Source organism: Propithecus coquereli, unplaced genomic scaffold (assembly GCF_000956105.1).
Source record: "Propithecus coquereli isolate 6110/MARCELLA unplaced genomic scaffold, Pcoq_1.0 Scaffold137, whole genome shotgun sequence".
Taxonomy (NCBI): domain Eukaryota; kingdom Metazoa; phylum Chordata; class Mammalia; order Primates; family Indriidae; genus Propithecus; species Propithecus coquereli.
Genome location: NW_012137969.1, coordinates 1,958,452 through 1,974,362, shown reverse-complemented (window position 1 = coordinate 1,974,362; position 15,911 = coordinate 1,958,452). Strand labels below are relative to the sequence as shown.

Sequence of the window (15,911 nt, the reverse complement as noted above, 5' to 3'; positions counted from 1 at the left end):
AAAAATCCACTCTTGAAAGCATCATAGCATTTTACGTATAACAGAGTATTAGCCAGGATCCTCTGGAGCCTCTAAATTCTGTTGTATCTGCACTGAATCCTACAAACAGACACACACACACACCCCGCTCTTATTTCCCCTTCCGATTGAAATTCAGCACCGAGGACAGTTCCTGAGTCATGTTTGCAGGAAGCTGTCCTTGGATTCTGTTACTGAGCTAACATTCCCATTCTTGACTTCCCAAGTGGCTCTGAGAAAGACAGGAGGAAATGTAAGAAAGTATAAGATGGGATCCTCTGACACCATGGTGGAAATTAGCACGTTTCCCAGAAGACCAAGATAAAAATGCATGTGAGAAGAACAAGGGAACCAAACAGATGGGGCAATAAAATGGAGGCGGAATGAGCTCATCAGGATTCCCAGCACACGGTTTGAGCCCATACTGGGCTCTCAGCTGACCTGGGACCAGCAGACATAGTGAATGAGTGGGTGGTTACTATGCTGCAGCATCAGTTACGCTAAGAGATTAGGTGGAGCTGATTCACTGCTGCGGATCTGCACGACTTTTCAAGTGGAGGAAAATCTGTGGGCCCTGGTCTCTGCCACTCACGTAAGTGTCCTCACGGATAGCATGAGTCAGACATGCAGGATCTTTCAGGTAGACAAGGTTGTTGTGTCGTGAGTAAATCGAGGATGATTTCACGTTGCTGAGAGCAGGTTTAACCACAGCTACAGCATCTCCTTGTGTGCAGGTTCACTTGCTGTATCACACAGCCACTCTGCCTTTCCACACTTAGCCTTGACTACAGGTGGTTCATAACATACAGAGAAAAAACAAGGTTCTGAAATGGCCCTCACATTAAACAATGATTCCTTCTTTTCTAAACTACCAAGCTCTTAAGTATAGCCAGAAGCATCTTTGGAGAGACTAGTCTAATCCTTATCTTATACACAAGGAAACTAAACTCTAGAGAGGAGAAATGACTTGTCCACAACCGCTTAGCTAGTGACAGAGTTGATACTAGGACTCAGACCCCTCATTCTGAAGCCGGCAGACTTTCCACTGCACCAGAAAGATAAAATAAAACCCCAAATAGCATACACCCTGTTAACTCTGATCATACTGCCTCCAAAGAAAATAACATCTCAAATGTCCGAGTCTTTCCATCTGAGCTTTGGTAATTTCTCTAATCATTTCTCATATTGGAACCTCTTTTAAGAAATTTAAGAGTAATTATTTGGAGATATATGCTATTTTTATTCTTGTACACTGCTTTCTTTGTTCAGGAGGAAATTAGAATTCTGGAAATACACTTGATTTTATTTAATTATTAAAGGAACAAGCTTCTATTTCAAATAGCTGCAAATATGAATGTATCAGTCTGTGTCAAGAGAGGATATATAGAACAATATAGGAACAATAATACTCTATTGTTTCATCCAATTAAGATCCACCTACATCTATGAGTAAAAAGGAACATCAAACCTATGAGTGAAAATTGGAAAGTCACATCTTTATTTAAATAATTCCAAACGTGTCTGGATTTGGTGCCTTGTGAATCATCTAAAACGTAACACTGTACAGTGCTTTGCAACCTTGTTGCCTTCATTATTGCAATTCGTGTATAAGGAGGCTTATTTGGACTTTTGGAGTTTTCAAGGAGCTGAAAAATGGTGTAGGAAGAATGAGTCTATTCAAGGACATATTTACAAGGTGAAACTGATACCTCCTGGTGATGCAGACTAACAGAGATATTAGCCCATTACTCACCCCCCATCTCCCACCCCATACCTTTTCTGTTAAAGAACCATCATTACTTCCATTGTCCTCTGCTTTGGGGACTGTGTAGACCAGGTTTCCTGTCTCTTATTTATATCCATGAAGAGATTTACATGAATAAAACTTTTCTTGTAATTTAGCAACACTGTCCTTGAAAACCCCACAACTATTTACATAACAGAATCTATTGTTTGAAGTGCAAAGCAGGTCAGAATTTGGTTTCCAGAGATTAATCACTGCAGTCTATTTTATATTATCATAATAATTTCATTTATTTTGATACAATTTGTTTTCGGAACCAATCTCGGCTTCTGTGCACAAGTGACAAATCCATTTGTTTCTAGTATAATGGATAATATGATTAATGACCTTGAAACAGGATTTCTTAAAAACATAGAGAAAAAAAGATTTCCATTAATAATGTGCAGTCTGTAGCTGTGCATCAACATCACTGTGAACTTGTGTGTAAGCCACAGACAAGATTTTGAAACAAATTTGCTCCTGTCTTTGGGGTTTCTGTACATATCTGCTCTCTCTCCAGGAATCCGAAAGCAGCAGTCTCAAATTCGGAAAGTGGACATTGTGGGCCCGTTTACACGGACAGGGCACTGTTTACTACGTGGCAACATCGAGATGACTCCAGGCGAATGAACTACATGAAACTCAGGTCACCGCCTAGAGGGCTGTCGCTGGACACGCACGTGAGAGCTCTGCGAGTGGCCTCGTGATTCCGGCCCCCCTCGGCATCCGGCGCCCGGTCCCGGTCCCCGCAGCCCCGAGAATTCCTCCAGAGAGTCCTCCGCGGCGGCGCGGGCGGGGGCGGGGAAGCGGAGGGCGGCCCGGGACCGCGGCATCCGGAGGCGGCCGTCGTGCGGCTGCTTCCCGCCTCGAGAGCGAGGCGGCCAGGCCGTGACGAGGAGGCCCACGCCTGCCGCGGAGGTGGCTCGCGACGGCGGCCCGGGATCGAGCCCCGCCTGGGCTCCTCCCGGCGAAGCGGGGCTAACGACCCCTCAACGCGGCGGGGCGCACCGCGAGGCTTCGCGCCGCGCCGGAAACCCGCAGCCGCCGGGGGGCGCCGGGGCGCCGAGGGGCTCCTGGCTTCTCCTCAGCCCGGGACGCCGGCGTCCTCGGGTGGGTTCCAGGGGCGCCTAGGCACGGCCGGCCGAGGCTTCCGAGGGCCCCATGGTCCATTTTGAACCTCAGTCCTCGCTCCTTGGGGGCCCCGGGACCCGGCGCCCGCAACTCAGGTTCCGGCCCACGCGCCCGCCCGGCTGCCCAGCGCGCGGTGAGAAGCGCCCCCGCCCCGCCCTCCGCCTGACGCGCACCCAGCCGGGCCAATGAGAGCTCGCGGCGCGCGCCTCCGCGCCGGCCCCGCCCTCACCCCAGCTTAAGAAAGGGAGCGCGGGCCGGGCTGGGCCAGAGCACCGCGCGGGGCAGAGGGTGCGGCTGCGCGACGGCACTTGGCGCCAGCTCCGCTTCTCCACGCGCCTAGCCGCAGCCCGCTGCCAAGGCGCTTCCGGCCGCGCGCCCCGACGGCGTCCCCCGCTGCTGATGCTGAGGTGAGCGCGGCGGCCCCGGGATGCTGGCACTGCTGGCCGCCGGCCTGGCGCTCGCCGTGGCCACCAGGGCCCAGGATAGCCCGGTGCCTGGCAGCCGCTTCGTGTGCACCGCGCTGCCCCCGGAGGCGGCTCGCGCCGGCTGCCCGCTGCCTGCGATGCCCATGCAGGGCGGCGCGCTGAACCCCGAGGAGGAGCTGAGGGCCGCGGTGCTGCAGCTGCGCGAGACCGTCGTGCAGCAGAAGGAGACGCTGGGCGCGCAGCGCGAGGCCATCCGCGAGCTCACGGGCAAGCTGGCGCGCTGCGAGGGGCTGGCGAGCGGCAAGGCGCGGGGCGCGGGGGCCACGGGCAAGGACACTATGGGCGACCTGCCGCGGGACCCCGGCCACGTCGTGGAGCAGCTCAGCCGTTCGCTACAGACCCTCAAGGACCGCCTGGAGAGCCTCGAGGTAGCGGCGCGCGGGGGACCGGGGATGGGGGGAGAGGCCACGGGGTGGGGGGGTGCATGGTCCCAGCTGGGCGCGCTTGTCCACTAGGTGAGTTGGGTTAGCTGGTTTGCGGTAACAGGAGTGGGTGGGTCTGGATCCTGCTCGGGAACTTCCTCGCATCGCACGCTTCCTCCGCTCCCTTGCTGGAAGAAAAGGTTTAAATCTCGGCCCCGCACCGCCGACCCCTGTGCACCAGGATTGCCCCTCCGCCCACTGTGCACTTCCTGAGGTCCCGGCTCTCGAACCCAAACGGCCTAGCTGGGCGCGAAATACCCGGGGACCAGGAGCCTTTTTCCTCTTGTTGCAAATCTCCGCAAGTGGGGACGCGCTCCAGCAGGCGGTGCGGGGTGCTGAGAGGCTGCCGCCGGAGGTCAGCTGCCCTCGGCATCTGCTGTTTCCTTTAATAAATCGGGTCGTGCAGGAGCAGAGGGTGGTCGGCGGGAGGCGCGCGCAGCGGGATCACTGGAAACCCCAGAAATCGTATTAGAGGAAACCTCTTAACTTCAAAGATGCCTCTGTCTGCAAGTTGAGCCATTTTAAGGTGCCCTTCCAGATGACTTTGGGGGAGGGGACCTTATTCAGTTCTCTCTCAGAAGATGCGTGCCCTTTGGAACTTTGAGAAAAATTTTCGGTTGATTTTCATCTTTATGTTCTACTCTTTCTAAGAAGTGTGGACGTTTCTGTTAATAGCGTTAATGAAAATACTTATTAGCAAAACTAGGTTTAAATTACAGGTGGTAATTATTGCAAAATGATTTGAGGGTTTCTTTTGGCATGATGGCTAAATACAGTATTTCCAGCATCTGTGTATCCCTGATTCATTACTAACAGCTAACACTTCTTGAGTACTAAATATGTCAGGTGTATTATTTAATTTTTTAACCCTTGCCACAATGAAAGGCATGAGTCAGGTCCCACTGTCTGCTTTTACAAACTGGAGCACTTTGTAGAGAAGGATAAATAGCTTGCGAAGACTCATGGCTGGGCAGCAGCAGGCTGCCTCCAGAACTGCATGATGGTAGACGAGCAAAAGAAATAGGAGGTGAGGTTTTAGAAACAGCATTAAAAACAAAGATTTCTGGAATTCCAAATAGTAATGGTTTATATCTGTCATTTTCCAATAACATCTCTGTGAGCATAGTTATTTACCTTTGTGCCATCCTGGAACTTGGGAGCTGTTTTCATTTCTAGAGGAAAGCTCATGCCCTTTGTGTACCATTGATTAACTGTTTTAAAAAAAAATCCTAGCTGTGGTTTGGTCTTTACTCAATAGAGAATTCTAGATGTTGGTTAAAATTTTGACTTTTTAGTAAGAGGAGAAAAACAGCTTTTTGAGAAGAGAAAATGAGATTCGCAAGTTTCAAATATTGCAGGAAAGTAATTGTCTGACTTTGAAATCCTTTCCATACAAAAAAAAAAGCTTCAGTGAAAGGCGCCCCTCCTTTGTGCCGGGCATGATTCAGTGCTTGCATTTTGAAAGCTTCTCCGGTGCGGTCCGTCGGGGTGGGGCCATCGCGGCTCCATTTCAGAGTTTCTTTTCAACTCCCTCTGTGTCCCCCCTCCCGAATTAAAGCACCAGCTCCGAGGGAACGTGTCGAATGCGGGGCTGCCCGGCGACTTCCGCGAGGTGCTCCAGCGGCGGCTCGGGGAGCTGGAGCGGCAGCTGCTGCGCAAGGTGGCCGAGCTGGAGGACGAGAAGTCCCTGCTCCACAACGAGACCTCGGCTCACCGGCAGAAGACCGAGAGCGCCCTGAACGCGCTGCTGCAGAGGGTGACCGAGCTGGAGCGAGGTGCGTGCTTTGGTCGTTTCTGTCTGGAGTGGTCTGATTTTCATCCCTTGCCGGCAGATGCAGGATTTCTGAGTGTGGACAGCAGTGGCTGTGGCACAGCCCGGGGGTGGTTCGTGGATGTTTGAGCAAGTAACAAAGATGATCGACAATGGTCATCTCAGGAATTAGCCCCCAGCCCACAGCCCTACTGGCACTGTCCATGGAAAAGCAATGAACTCAGGACCAGCTGGATAAACAACCTGCTGTCTGACCTCCCACCACATGGGCATTTCGGTCCCTTCTTAACTAGTCCTTGCATTAGATTCTTTTTGTCTTTTTCCTGTCTGCTCACACTATGGTGGGCAAGTTTCTCCCACAGGAGACAGGGAGGGGGAGGGCCCGTTATCAAGGGCCCTAGATGATTCCGCGTTGTCAACCCCCAACTGCGGGGTGGCCTGCCTGTGAAGTTTCGTGTTTCCTGGTATAATCATCTAGGATGCACTCACCTGACAAAGACAGTTTTTAATTACTCAGTTTCCTGAGTTGATAGAATGCCCAACAGCAGAATGCCAATGACATTTTTAATGACCTTGGCCGAGGAGGGCCAGATGGAGAAGGGAATGGGGTTACTGTTCCATTTCTCAGCCAGCAGACACAAGTTACAGGCCCCCTTCTTCTCTTTCCTATTCTCTCCTTCCAGAAAAGTCTATGCTTTCTTCCCTGCCCTCCTCAGAAAAGAGTGTGTATAGCTTACCTGTGAGACTTGGATTCTTGAGTTTCCAGAAAAAAATTCCCTCTTTGCCTTGCCTCTGCTACTTTGTGGCCTCAGGAGACTGATTAGGTCTCAAGAGCCATCCCCAAAGGCAGAGCAGCTGCAGCTGTGGCCTCTCTCACATGACAGGAGGTGTGGGGGGGGGAGGGCAGCATATAGTCACAGGTGAGTGTGGCATCTTGATCCCACCCAGCCTCAGCAGATCCTGGGGACACCCAGGGCTGTGGAGCAGACACATTGAAGGTAGTTAGTACGTTGAAAGGGGGTGGCTGTGGAGTGAGAAGAGGGCTCTCACTGGCTGTGTACCAATGGCCAAGTTGCTACAAGGAGGTGGGTTAATAGTCCACTGAGTTAGAGCACAGCATAGTACCAGAAAATGTGCTGAGCACTTTACCCCTGGGAGCTCGGACTTCTGTTAGACCCATTTCACAGATAAGAAAAACTCTCAGTTCTCAGCCAGATGTGTGTCCTTTGGGGAGAGGGGACCAAAGTGGGACCTGGGCCACTAGCTGGTGAACCCTGATGGTTGGTCACATAAACCTGCACCTCCCCATTCTCTATCCTCTGACTCAAGGCTGGTGTTGGTTTCACTTGGCTTATAAGCTAAGCCATGGCTTTGGCCACCTAGAAGCTGCCAGTTTGTGAATTTCCCTCCCATCCCTAACCTGTCTGTTCACAGCCAGAAAGAATCAGTCAGGACTCGGGCCCACCAGCCCGATGATGGCACCCACTCTCTGGATCCTCAGGTTTCACTGAAAGCCCCGGAGCTGATCAGGTACAGAGGGGAAGCTGAGCTCTGCAAGGGCCAGGGCCCCAGCTGGCCACTTGTGCGGAGTCCTCAGGACCTGGGACAGAGAGGCAGCTCAGCTTCTGTTGTCTGCTGCCCTCTGACCGCTCCACAGGAACTCTGAAGTCCTCTGTCGGTTCTGCCAGCTCAGTTCTGGGACAAGTCTTTGAGAAAAGTGATTATTTGCTGACTGGTTTGTCTTCTGGGCAATTCTGAGTTTGTATCTTTCCTGTTTGGGACAATTGTGAAGAGACGTGTAAACACCCAGCCCCTAAATATACCATGATTGAAAAATATATGATGTTCCTTAGATGCATCCCACTGAGCCCAGACAGAATAGACCTTGACCATGTAGCAGGTTAGGGGGGTTTGGGGGCCCTGGCCTTTGGTCCGTCATTTCCTGCCTATTGGTGGGCCAGATGCTTGTCTGTAAGTTCCGCACTCCGTATGTTCTGTAACCCTGCCACGACCTGTGAGGTAGACACATTCAGATGAGAGACTAAAGTCAGAGAGCTAAGTGACGTCTGCGGTCATGCGGCTGCAGATGGCAGAGCTGGGATGGAAGTTGGTGGTGACCCCAGAAGAGTAATGGAGGCTGCAGCCTAGAGCGGTGTGTGGGCCCCAGCCCTGCTGGGCAGGAGGCTCCCTGGAGCCCAGCAGCAAGTGCCCGACCCCTGCCTGTGGAGGTGCAGGTGCCCAGGGCCTGAGGATGCTCGTTTTTCTTTGTTTCGAGACACGCTCATCTGCAAGGGCCTCCAAATCTGGGCCAGCTAGCCAAGCACAGCGCGACTCAGGGTTGAAGTAAACATTGGCGCTGAGAAGACCAAAGCCGCCTCTCTCCCTGCCCCAGGCTGCCGCCCCACCCCCTGCCTTGTCCCCCACCTGCAGTTTCTGATTTATTGGTCAGGGCTTTTAATTCATAATTGGTTTTAACTAAGTTTCCTCTGAAGCTCCAAGCTGTCTTATTTAAATAAAGGATACCAGCTTTCAGGGTACAGGCCCCCTCCTCTGCCCCTCAGCTCTCCCAACTCTAATTAAACCTATCTGTTGTCACCGAGCTAACGACATTACCGACACTGAGTTGTGTGAAATTGGCAAGCCTGCCCACCCACAAGCACAGCAGCCATCTCTCTTCATTAGACAGTGGCGCCTTCATTAAGAACGTGGTCATGTGCCATTTGAAGATGAAGTGCTAGGGGCTACACGTAGCACAAAAAGGGACTTCCGGCCCCTGCTCTGTCATTTAGTAGCTATGTGACCTTGGATAAGTCACCTCACCTCTCTGAGCCACCATGTGGCAACAGTGTAACCTACGAAATCAGGGAGTGGGGACTTTCTGGTTCTCTCTCTCTGTTTTGCTTCAGCCTAATGAAGGGCTAGTCCCAGCCTTTACTCTGGCCTGGCCCCTCGGCTTCCTGAGGTGACCGGGATTCGTAGCGCTCACCTGGTGCTTGACAGCTCCGCAGCCTGCGTTGAGGGGTGTCCTGCCTTAGCGGGGCAAGAGGAATCAGGCAAGACCACGCAATCAGCAGATGCGAGTACCTGCTACAGGTGCAGCCCAGATACTAGCATCTATACGCTGCTATTCCAGGGAGGTTGGGAGGTGGCACTGGCCCTGCTGCTCCTTTGCAGAAGCCTCTTTACATAGGTGTGAACCATGGGGCCAAAGAGCTTCTCCTGTGTTTTATCCACTCTGCTGGAAAATGGGTTTGGGGGACTCTGATGGAGAAAGATTTGTCTGGTTCTGGCTGTTGTTCTACCGAAAGGCTGAAGAAGGGACTGATTTCATTCCACAGTGGCGCAGGCAGCTCGGCTCTGTCGGTTCTGGCTCTAGAGAGCCTCTCTGACCCTGCTGGCCACAGAAACTGTCTGGCCTCTTGTGGGTGCTTCATAAGTACTTGTCGGATCAGTGAGGGGCATTTAGGCTCCTTCACCAGCAGGGCGTTGGCCCCAAATAAGAGGAAAACTTTTGCTGTGCGACAGCTCACAGAATCAAGTGTCCTACAGATTTTGGAATCTGTGATACCTGGACAGCAGCTGTTGTTGTTAAATTAATTTTGAGCTTAAATCAAGACTGCACTGAAAATTACTTAAACCCATTTAAGAGTTTGTTTTTGAGGATTTTAATGCCATTTACATAGGGGCAGCTGGAGGGGCGGGGTTCGATGCCAGGAAGGTCTGGAAGGGCCCAGGCTCTGGCCAGGTGTATTAACCTGGGTGGGGAAGGACACCTGCCTCTCTCTGCCTCCCACTAGTTCTAAACTTCAGGAAGTGGCCAATAAACTCAGTGTTCTCTTGAGGAGGAAAGGGCAAATGGAAGCCAAGCAGTTGACATCAGGGATTTAGACGGAAAAGCCACTTCTAAGTTCAGTCGTAGCGTCAAGACCCGAGAGCCTGACTCCTTCACCTCGGCGGCGGTGATTCTGCCGCTCAAGAGGTGATGTGGACTCACTTGACAAGCGTTCACCGAGCTCCCAGGTCCCCGTGAGACTTTCTTCATCCAAGCCCAAGTCCACGGCTTCCTGCCCGTGCTAAAGAAGCCGAAGGGGCCAAGATTTCAAGGAAATATCTGCGGTAACAAGACATGGCTGAGAAAGGGTTTTCTGGCTTAACAGACCAAGAAAATTAAATCTACCTCACCCCTGCCCCTTCCTCAAACTTTCCAGTCATCAGCCATGACTATGCTAAGGGGCAGTAGTGACCAGAAGGGACCAGAGCTTTTTCCTTCTGGGTTTCAGGAGGCCTCTTTTCCTGTCCTTAAAGACGGAGCTAAATTCTGTGATGTTCCCACTGCACCTCCCACAAAGTGCTCCTTTCCCCCCTTCCCTGGGCCTCTGCGCGGAGCTCTCTGTTGCGTCTTCCCGGCCTCCCTCCCTCCTCCACCTTCCCTCCCCTGCACTGTGCAGCGGGGGTCGCTGCTGGCCTCCCCTCTTTCACGTGCCGCTTGTTTCCTGTGGTCCTCCCCACCCAGGTGAATGCAGGCTCCCTGGAGGTGAGGACTGTGTCCCGTGTCTTTCGGTCGGTGGCTGGTGTGGAGCAGGTGCTTGGTCACTTGCTCAGGGACTGCCTTCCAGAGGGGTCCAGGTGAGAGGAGGCTTTACGCTGTGCTGGGGGCGGGGTCTGACACGCTGCCCCGGCCTCTCTTCTCCCCACCCAGGCAACAGCGCCTTCAAGTCGCCAGATGCCTTCAAAGTGTCCCTCCCCCTCCGCACAAACTACCTGTACGGCAAGATCAAGAAGACGCTGCCCGAGCTGTACGCCTTCACCATCTGCCTGTGGCTGCGGTCCAGCGCCTCACCGGGCATTGGCACCCCGTTCTCCTATGCGGTGCCTGGGCAGGCCAACGAGATCGTGCTGATAGAGTGGGGCAACAACCCCATCGAGCTGCTCGTCAACGACAAGGTGAGGCCTGCTTGCCCCCCACCCCCGACGAACAGGTCAGCTGGGAGAGGGAGGTGGGCAGCTGGCCGGCCACGGGCAGGCGCTACCCGCAGATCCCAGCTGGCCCACGGCCTCCTTGGTCCTCGCAGCAGGGGCCATAGGCATCTACAGGGCTCCTTGTCATGGGGACGACTTGGTACCAAGTCTGTCCCACTCTGGGTGGCTGGCTGGGTAGGGGAGCAGGAAGGGACAGCTGCAGCATGTGGGGGTCCGAGCTGTAAGTCTGGCCACAGAGCAGCGGGGGCCCCGGCACCCAGGCCGTGTCAGGCAGTCAGTGAGGGCTGTCCCCCAGGCTGTGCTGGTTAGGGGTGAGTGTATGTGTGACTGTAAGAGACTCCTCATGAGCATATCTTCTGGGGGGCAGGTTTCTGGAAATATAATTTACATGCAGTAAAATTTACCCTTTTCCGTGTCCAGTTCAGCCAGTTTTGACAAACACACACAGTTGTGCGGCTGCCACCACCATGAAAATGTAAAACTGGTCACCCCCAGAATCCCCTCATACTCCCTCAAAGTCCATACCTGCCCTGACCCTCCCCACCCCACCGTGGGCTCTGTGGCTCTGTCCCCTGGACCACAGTCTTGCCTCTTCTCCATAGACCTTGGCCTCCTCGGGACCTCCCACGGCCCTGCTTCGAACTCCACTCTGACATCAGACTCAGTATAACAAAGAGAGTGCCCTCTGAGTGGCTACACCAACTCGCTGCGCCCAGGCGGGTCCTGGCTCTGTCTTCACTGAGCTGCCCTGGGGGAAGCTTAAGAAATGCTAGCAGTGACCACTTCCTGGAGCCAGGGTTTAATTGTCCTAATGACACCCTGGGACACAATAGGGCTGAGAGCCTTGTTTCCTCTTGTTTGGGCAGCTTGTAAACATGCAATTCCTGGGAGGAAGGCTTCAGGTTGCTAGGAGACCGTGGTAACAACAGAGTGGTTTGCGGGATCCTATGGAAAGTGCTTACAGGACTGCTGGTGGCCAAGTCCTTTCCCAAGTTCCACATGCAGTCTGTGTGCGCCCCCCACGCACACGCGTGCTTGGAGGCCTCTAGGCCGCTACATGGAAGGCCATGGTACCGCCTCCCACTCCCCCGGCAGCACACAGACAGGTCCCTGAGTGCCAGCATGGCCACCAGGGATGCTCAGGACTTTGCCTGGGGAGTGAAGATCCTGCTCTGTCTGCCGAGGAAATTGGCTCCGCCGAGCTCTGACTCCCTCAGATTCTCTGGCAGGGCCAGCTCAGGGCCAGCATGGGGGGCTTGTCCCTCATGTCTGCTGGGTCCTCCTCCAAGCTGGGGACTAAGGGTGTCCTATTAACATTGGGCCTCCCTGGGGTCAGGGACTTGTGCTGAAGCTGCCCCTTCTTCCTGAGTGCCTGTGTCGCACACCTGGGGTCAGGTATGTCACCCATGTATCAGGGAAGGGGGGTTGGGGGGGCCCAGATGGTGGGAGGAGCAGTGGCCCAGGGATTCTGGGGTGTCCTTTTTGCTCCCTGCCCTGGGGGATGCATGGGGTGGGGCTGGACAGGCCCTCACCTGCATACTGCTGTCCACAGGTCGCGCAGCTGCCCCTGTTTGTCAGCGACGGCAAGTGGCACCACATTTGTGTCACCTGGACGACGCGGGACGGCATGTGGGAAGCTTTCCAGGATGGGGAGAAGCTCGGCACTGGGGAGAACCTGGCCCCCTGGCACCCCATCAAGCCAGGGGGTGTGCTGATCCTCGGGCAGGAGCAGGTGGGTGCAGGGCGGGTTCTCGCCCTGCCAGAGAGGACAGAAGAGGGGCTGGCCAGCCAGTGGCACAAGGCCAGGTCTGCAGGCCGCCCCCTCCCCTGGCCCCAGCTGTCGACAGCCGGTTTGGGGCAGCGAGTCCCCGGCAGCTTGGCCCCTTCTGTGGCCTGAGGGGCTGAGGATGGTTGTGGGGACGTGACCCGTACTGACAGGGACCAGGTGGGTGTGGTGGTATAGACAGATTCCAAGATAAAGTCAGACACGGGGGCAGGAGTGCCCCTGTGGTCACGGGTCATTTTGTGACGCAGGATCCAGCCTCCTCCTGGGGAGAGGCTGTGGAGGGCATCTCCAGGTGTTCCTGAGAGTCTCTGGGGCATTTGGCCCCTGCCTGATGCGGTGCTGACTCGGGACACCAGGGCTGGTCCCTTCCAGGGGCCGCTGGCTCAGGTGCGCTGCGAGGAGCACTTAGGTGATGGGTGGGGAGCTCACCCATGTGCAGACGGGAGCAAAGAGTGAGCTTGGTGCTGCCTCGAGAAACGAGAAACTCACGTCTGGGTGAGGGGAAGCCTGAGTTGGTGTCTGGTGTCTACGGTTTAGTCTGCATTTGAGATTTGACGATGGAAAGTGAGAGAACAGACTCCTCTGGGGGCTTTGAGTCTGGTCCATCCTCGATCGACTGCCCTCCTCACTTCCCCACTGTGCCTCCCCAGCGAGGGCGTGGAGTCAGGAGACTGGCTCTGCTCCTGGCTTTGGGACTTTTGGGACAAGTTCTCCCCTTTTAGCCTCAGTTTCCCTTGTAAAGAAAGGAGTGATTAGAGTGATGTCGTCCCTGGGCTGACGTGCTCTGGAGCTTCAGAATCTGCAGAAACCAGTGGTCCGGGTTGGGGGAGTCAGGGCGATGCTCGGGTCCCCCGCCTCCCCGCATTTGCCCAGGGACCTGCCCCAATGCAGATTTCTTGCTCTCGTTCCCCAGGACACCGTGGGGGGCAGGTTCGATGCCACGCAGGCGTTCGTGGGCGAGCTCAGCCAGTTCAACATATGGGATCGCGTCCTTCGTGCACAGGAAATTGTCAATATCGCCAACTGCTCCACGAACATGCCGGGCAACATCATCCCGTGGGTGGACAACAACGTCGACGTGTTTGGGGGGGCGTCCAAGTGGCCCGTGGAGACGTGTGAGGAGCGTCTCCTCGACTTGTAGCCACCTGCTCCTCTGGGCAGCCGGGTAGGGCCGTTCCTATGGAGGTTCAGGGCCTTTTACCCCCCGTTAAACTGTGTAAAACCTCTTGCCAGCGTGGGCTTGGGCCCCGAAGCCCATTCTGGGGAATGTCTAAGACTGAGGCTGTGGCAGCATTTGTCACCAGCTTATTTGTTTGTTCCTTACCGAGATTTTGTTGCTTTTGGGGGTAGTGTCAGAACACCCTGGGGGGAATATCTGACTCCCTGCTGTGGGTGGGATTGACAATCGATTGTCAGCCCCCCTTCAGGACCCCCATAAATGCTAGTGTGGCCCCAGCCCTGCCGGCCCTCTAGGGTTCTTGGTGTCCCATGTGCGCCTTCTGTCTGTCCCCTTTAATGGCTGAGCAGCCATCCTGCTAGAGTGTCCCTTGTGAGTGCATCCCTGCTGGCCATGAGCACGCAGCAAAGCAGCTACCCCTCATCTGCACAAGGCCCTTCCCTGTGTGTCCTGTTCGCTGTGAATCTTTCCGTCTGAGCAGCGCCCGAGCTGGCGGAGGAGAGCCGGCCGCCCAGACACGGCCCTCCTTCCCTGCAGCAGAGGGGGCGGCTGTGGCCCCAGAGAGGGGACGTAGGGGGACGCAGAATGGAGAAGGGCTGTGACCGCCTCCCCGCACCCCCAACATCTCTCGCTCAGACCCGTACTTTGACTGACTCATCACTGGCTGTGGCTTTAAAAGGCCTCTCTTCTCATCTGGTGCCAAAAGTTCAGTTGCAGCTTTTACAACCATTCTGTATGGTTTGGAGGATTTATTTTTCCCCAACAGAAAAGAACAGCCATTAGAAGAAAGCTCCCATTTCTTGATGTTTCGCCCCACTGTGAGGAGTGTGCTAGTTTTTAATTCATGTTGACTCCTATAAGCACCTAACTGTCTTCATCCAGTATTTCCCCCAGAACTTTTTAAGAAAGTGGAGGCCATTTGATATTGCTTCGTGACTCCAGGCTGTGCGTAATCTGCTGGACAGAGGTCGTAATTTATTTTAAAGATGAGGTGATGAAGTGGGGAAATTTATAAAGCTAAATATTATATATTTTATTTTTCATACATGTTTGAAGTGCAAATCTGTGGAAATTCCATTTGTAGGACCACGTTGACACGCCCATCCCGACATTGTATGCTACGAGAACTCTCCTGATGATGGAATTCTGATTAAAGTGCACTGGAAGATGCTTCGGTGTCTGCTTCCCCACGTCTGGGCTGTGGGCAGGGAGGGGCGGGGCTCTGGCTTGCTAGGCCTGGCTGCGGTGGGTGCACTGCGTCTGTTGGGCTTTGGGGAACTGAGGATGGTTGGGGGAGGGTGTGGTCCAGTCTGCACCTTCCCTTCCTCAGTAGCATCTGATTAGACACCAGATGCCAGATGTACTTGATACTGAGGCTATGATGAAAGCTGTAACCTCTAAAACCAAGACCAGCAGGTCACACCTTCCTAAATTCCAATTTCAATGTTGTGAATTACAACTTGGCAAGAACTGAATATCATTAGTGTTGGGTAGGACATGAAATTAGGCCAGATATCCCACTCGGGGGCCTTTGGAATCCAAAGTGCTGAGACCAGGCGGAGAGCAATTTATTTCGAATCCCCTTCAGGATGGAACCTGCTACTCAGATCTCCCCCTGAAAGGTGCTGGGGGTTCCCTCATTCTGTATGCGTGCCAGGTGCTGAGCTACCTGACTTGATTCCCCAGCACTGCCTCCCCAGGAGCACACCTTTGCATCAGGGCTTCAGACCCTGCTGAGTCCGATAACTCCCTCCCTGCAAGGGGAAGAGCTTTGAGCCCAGAACATGGGACCAACATATCCCTTGCTGACCTGAACTGAAGATGAGAGAACCCCCCTCTCCTTATCATAGCCACACACTGGTCCTCCTGTGGGAGGTTTGGCCTTCCTGACATACAAGCAGAAGCAAGAATCACTGATGCAATCCAGAGAGTTCCTTATGCCTTGGACCTCCCATTTGAAGGGGACCTGTGGCCTCAGTTTCCCCACTCAAGACCCTAACCCTTTGCACAAGGCTAGAAAACACCTTGATAGTGAACTGGGTTCTCCAAGAAGGGTGAGGGAGAGACTGCCCTGGATAATAAAATATTCTGGTTGGTTAAGGGTTGCCATGGAAACTGTAGCCAAACGATCAATGATTAATGAATTGAAAAGTGATAGAACACAGCTAAATCAAAGGCAGCCTGGGACCAGGTCTCTGCCGATGGGGAAGGCAGACCAGGATCCTTCACAGCCTCCCGGAGCTTCAACACCAGCTCTCCTTAGCTGGAAGGTCTTGGAAAGAAAAGGCAGCTTCCTGCTGAATGCAGGTATTACCGTTCAGTCTGTCAGCAAGGATTTGGGCCACCTGCTATGTGTCA

The 15,911-nt window shown here is 54.0% G+C and overlaps 1 protein-coding gene across 1 annotated transcript; it reads left to right on the top strand.

Moving 5' to 3' along the window:
- The first annotated feature begins 3,359 nt into the window (after nucleotides 1-3,359).
- On the top strand, nucleotides 3,360-13,517 carry NPTX2 (neuronal pentraxin II). The gene is made up of 5 exons (XM_012638948.1): nucleotides 3,360-3,785; nucleotides 5,398-5,614; nucleotides 10,310-10,554; nucleotides 12,143-12,322; nucleotides 13,290-13,517. Exons 1-5 carry the CDS (start codon nucleotides 3,360-3,362, stop codon nucleotides 13,515-13,517), a joined length of 1,296 nt encoding a protein of 431 aa, XP_012494402.1.
- The last annotated feature ends 2,394 nt before the right edge of the window (nucleotides 13,518-15,911 follow it).

Bases quoted from the DNA above. Each gene is read 5' to 3' on its own strand.
- NPTX2 (XM_012638948.1), top strand. From the start codon at position 3,360: ATGCTGGCACTGCTGGCCGCCGGCCTGGCGCTCGCCGTGGCCACCAGG. The intron at 5,615-10,309 runs GTGCGTGCTTTG...CTCCCCACCCAG, and splicing joins GGTGACCGAGCTGGAGCGAG to GCAACAGCGCCTTCAAGTCG. The intron at 12,323-13,289 runs GTGGGTGCAGGG...CTCGTTCCCCAG, and splicing joins TGATCCTCGGGCAGGAGCAG to GACACCGTGGGGGGCAGGTT.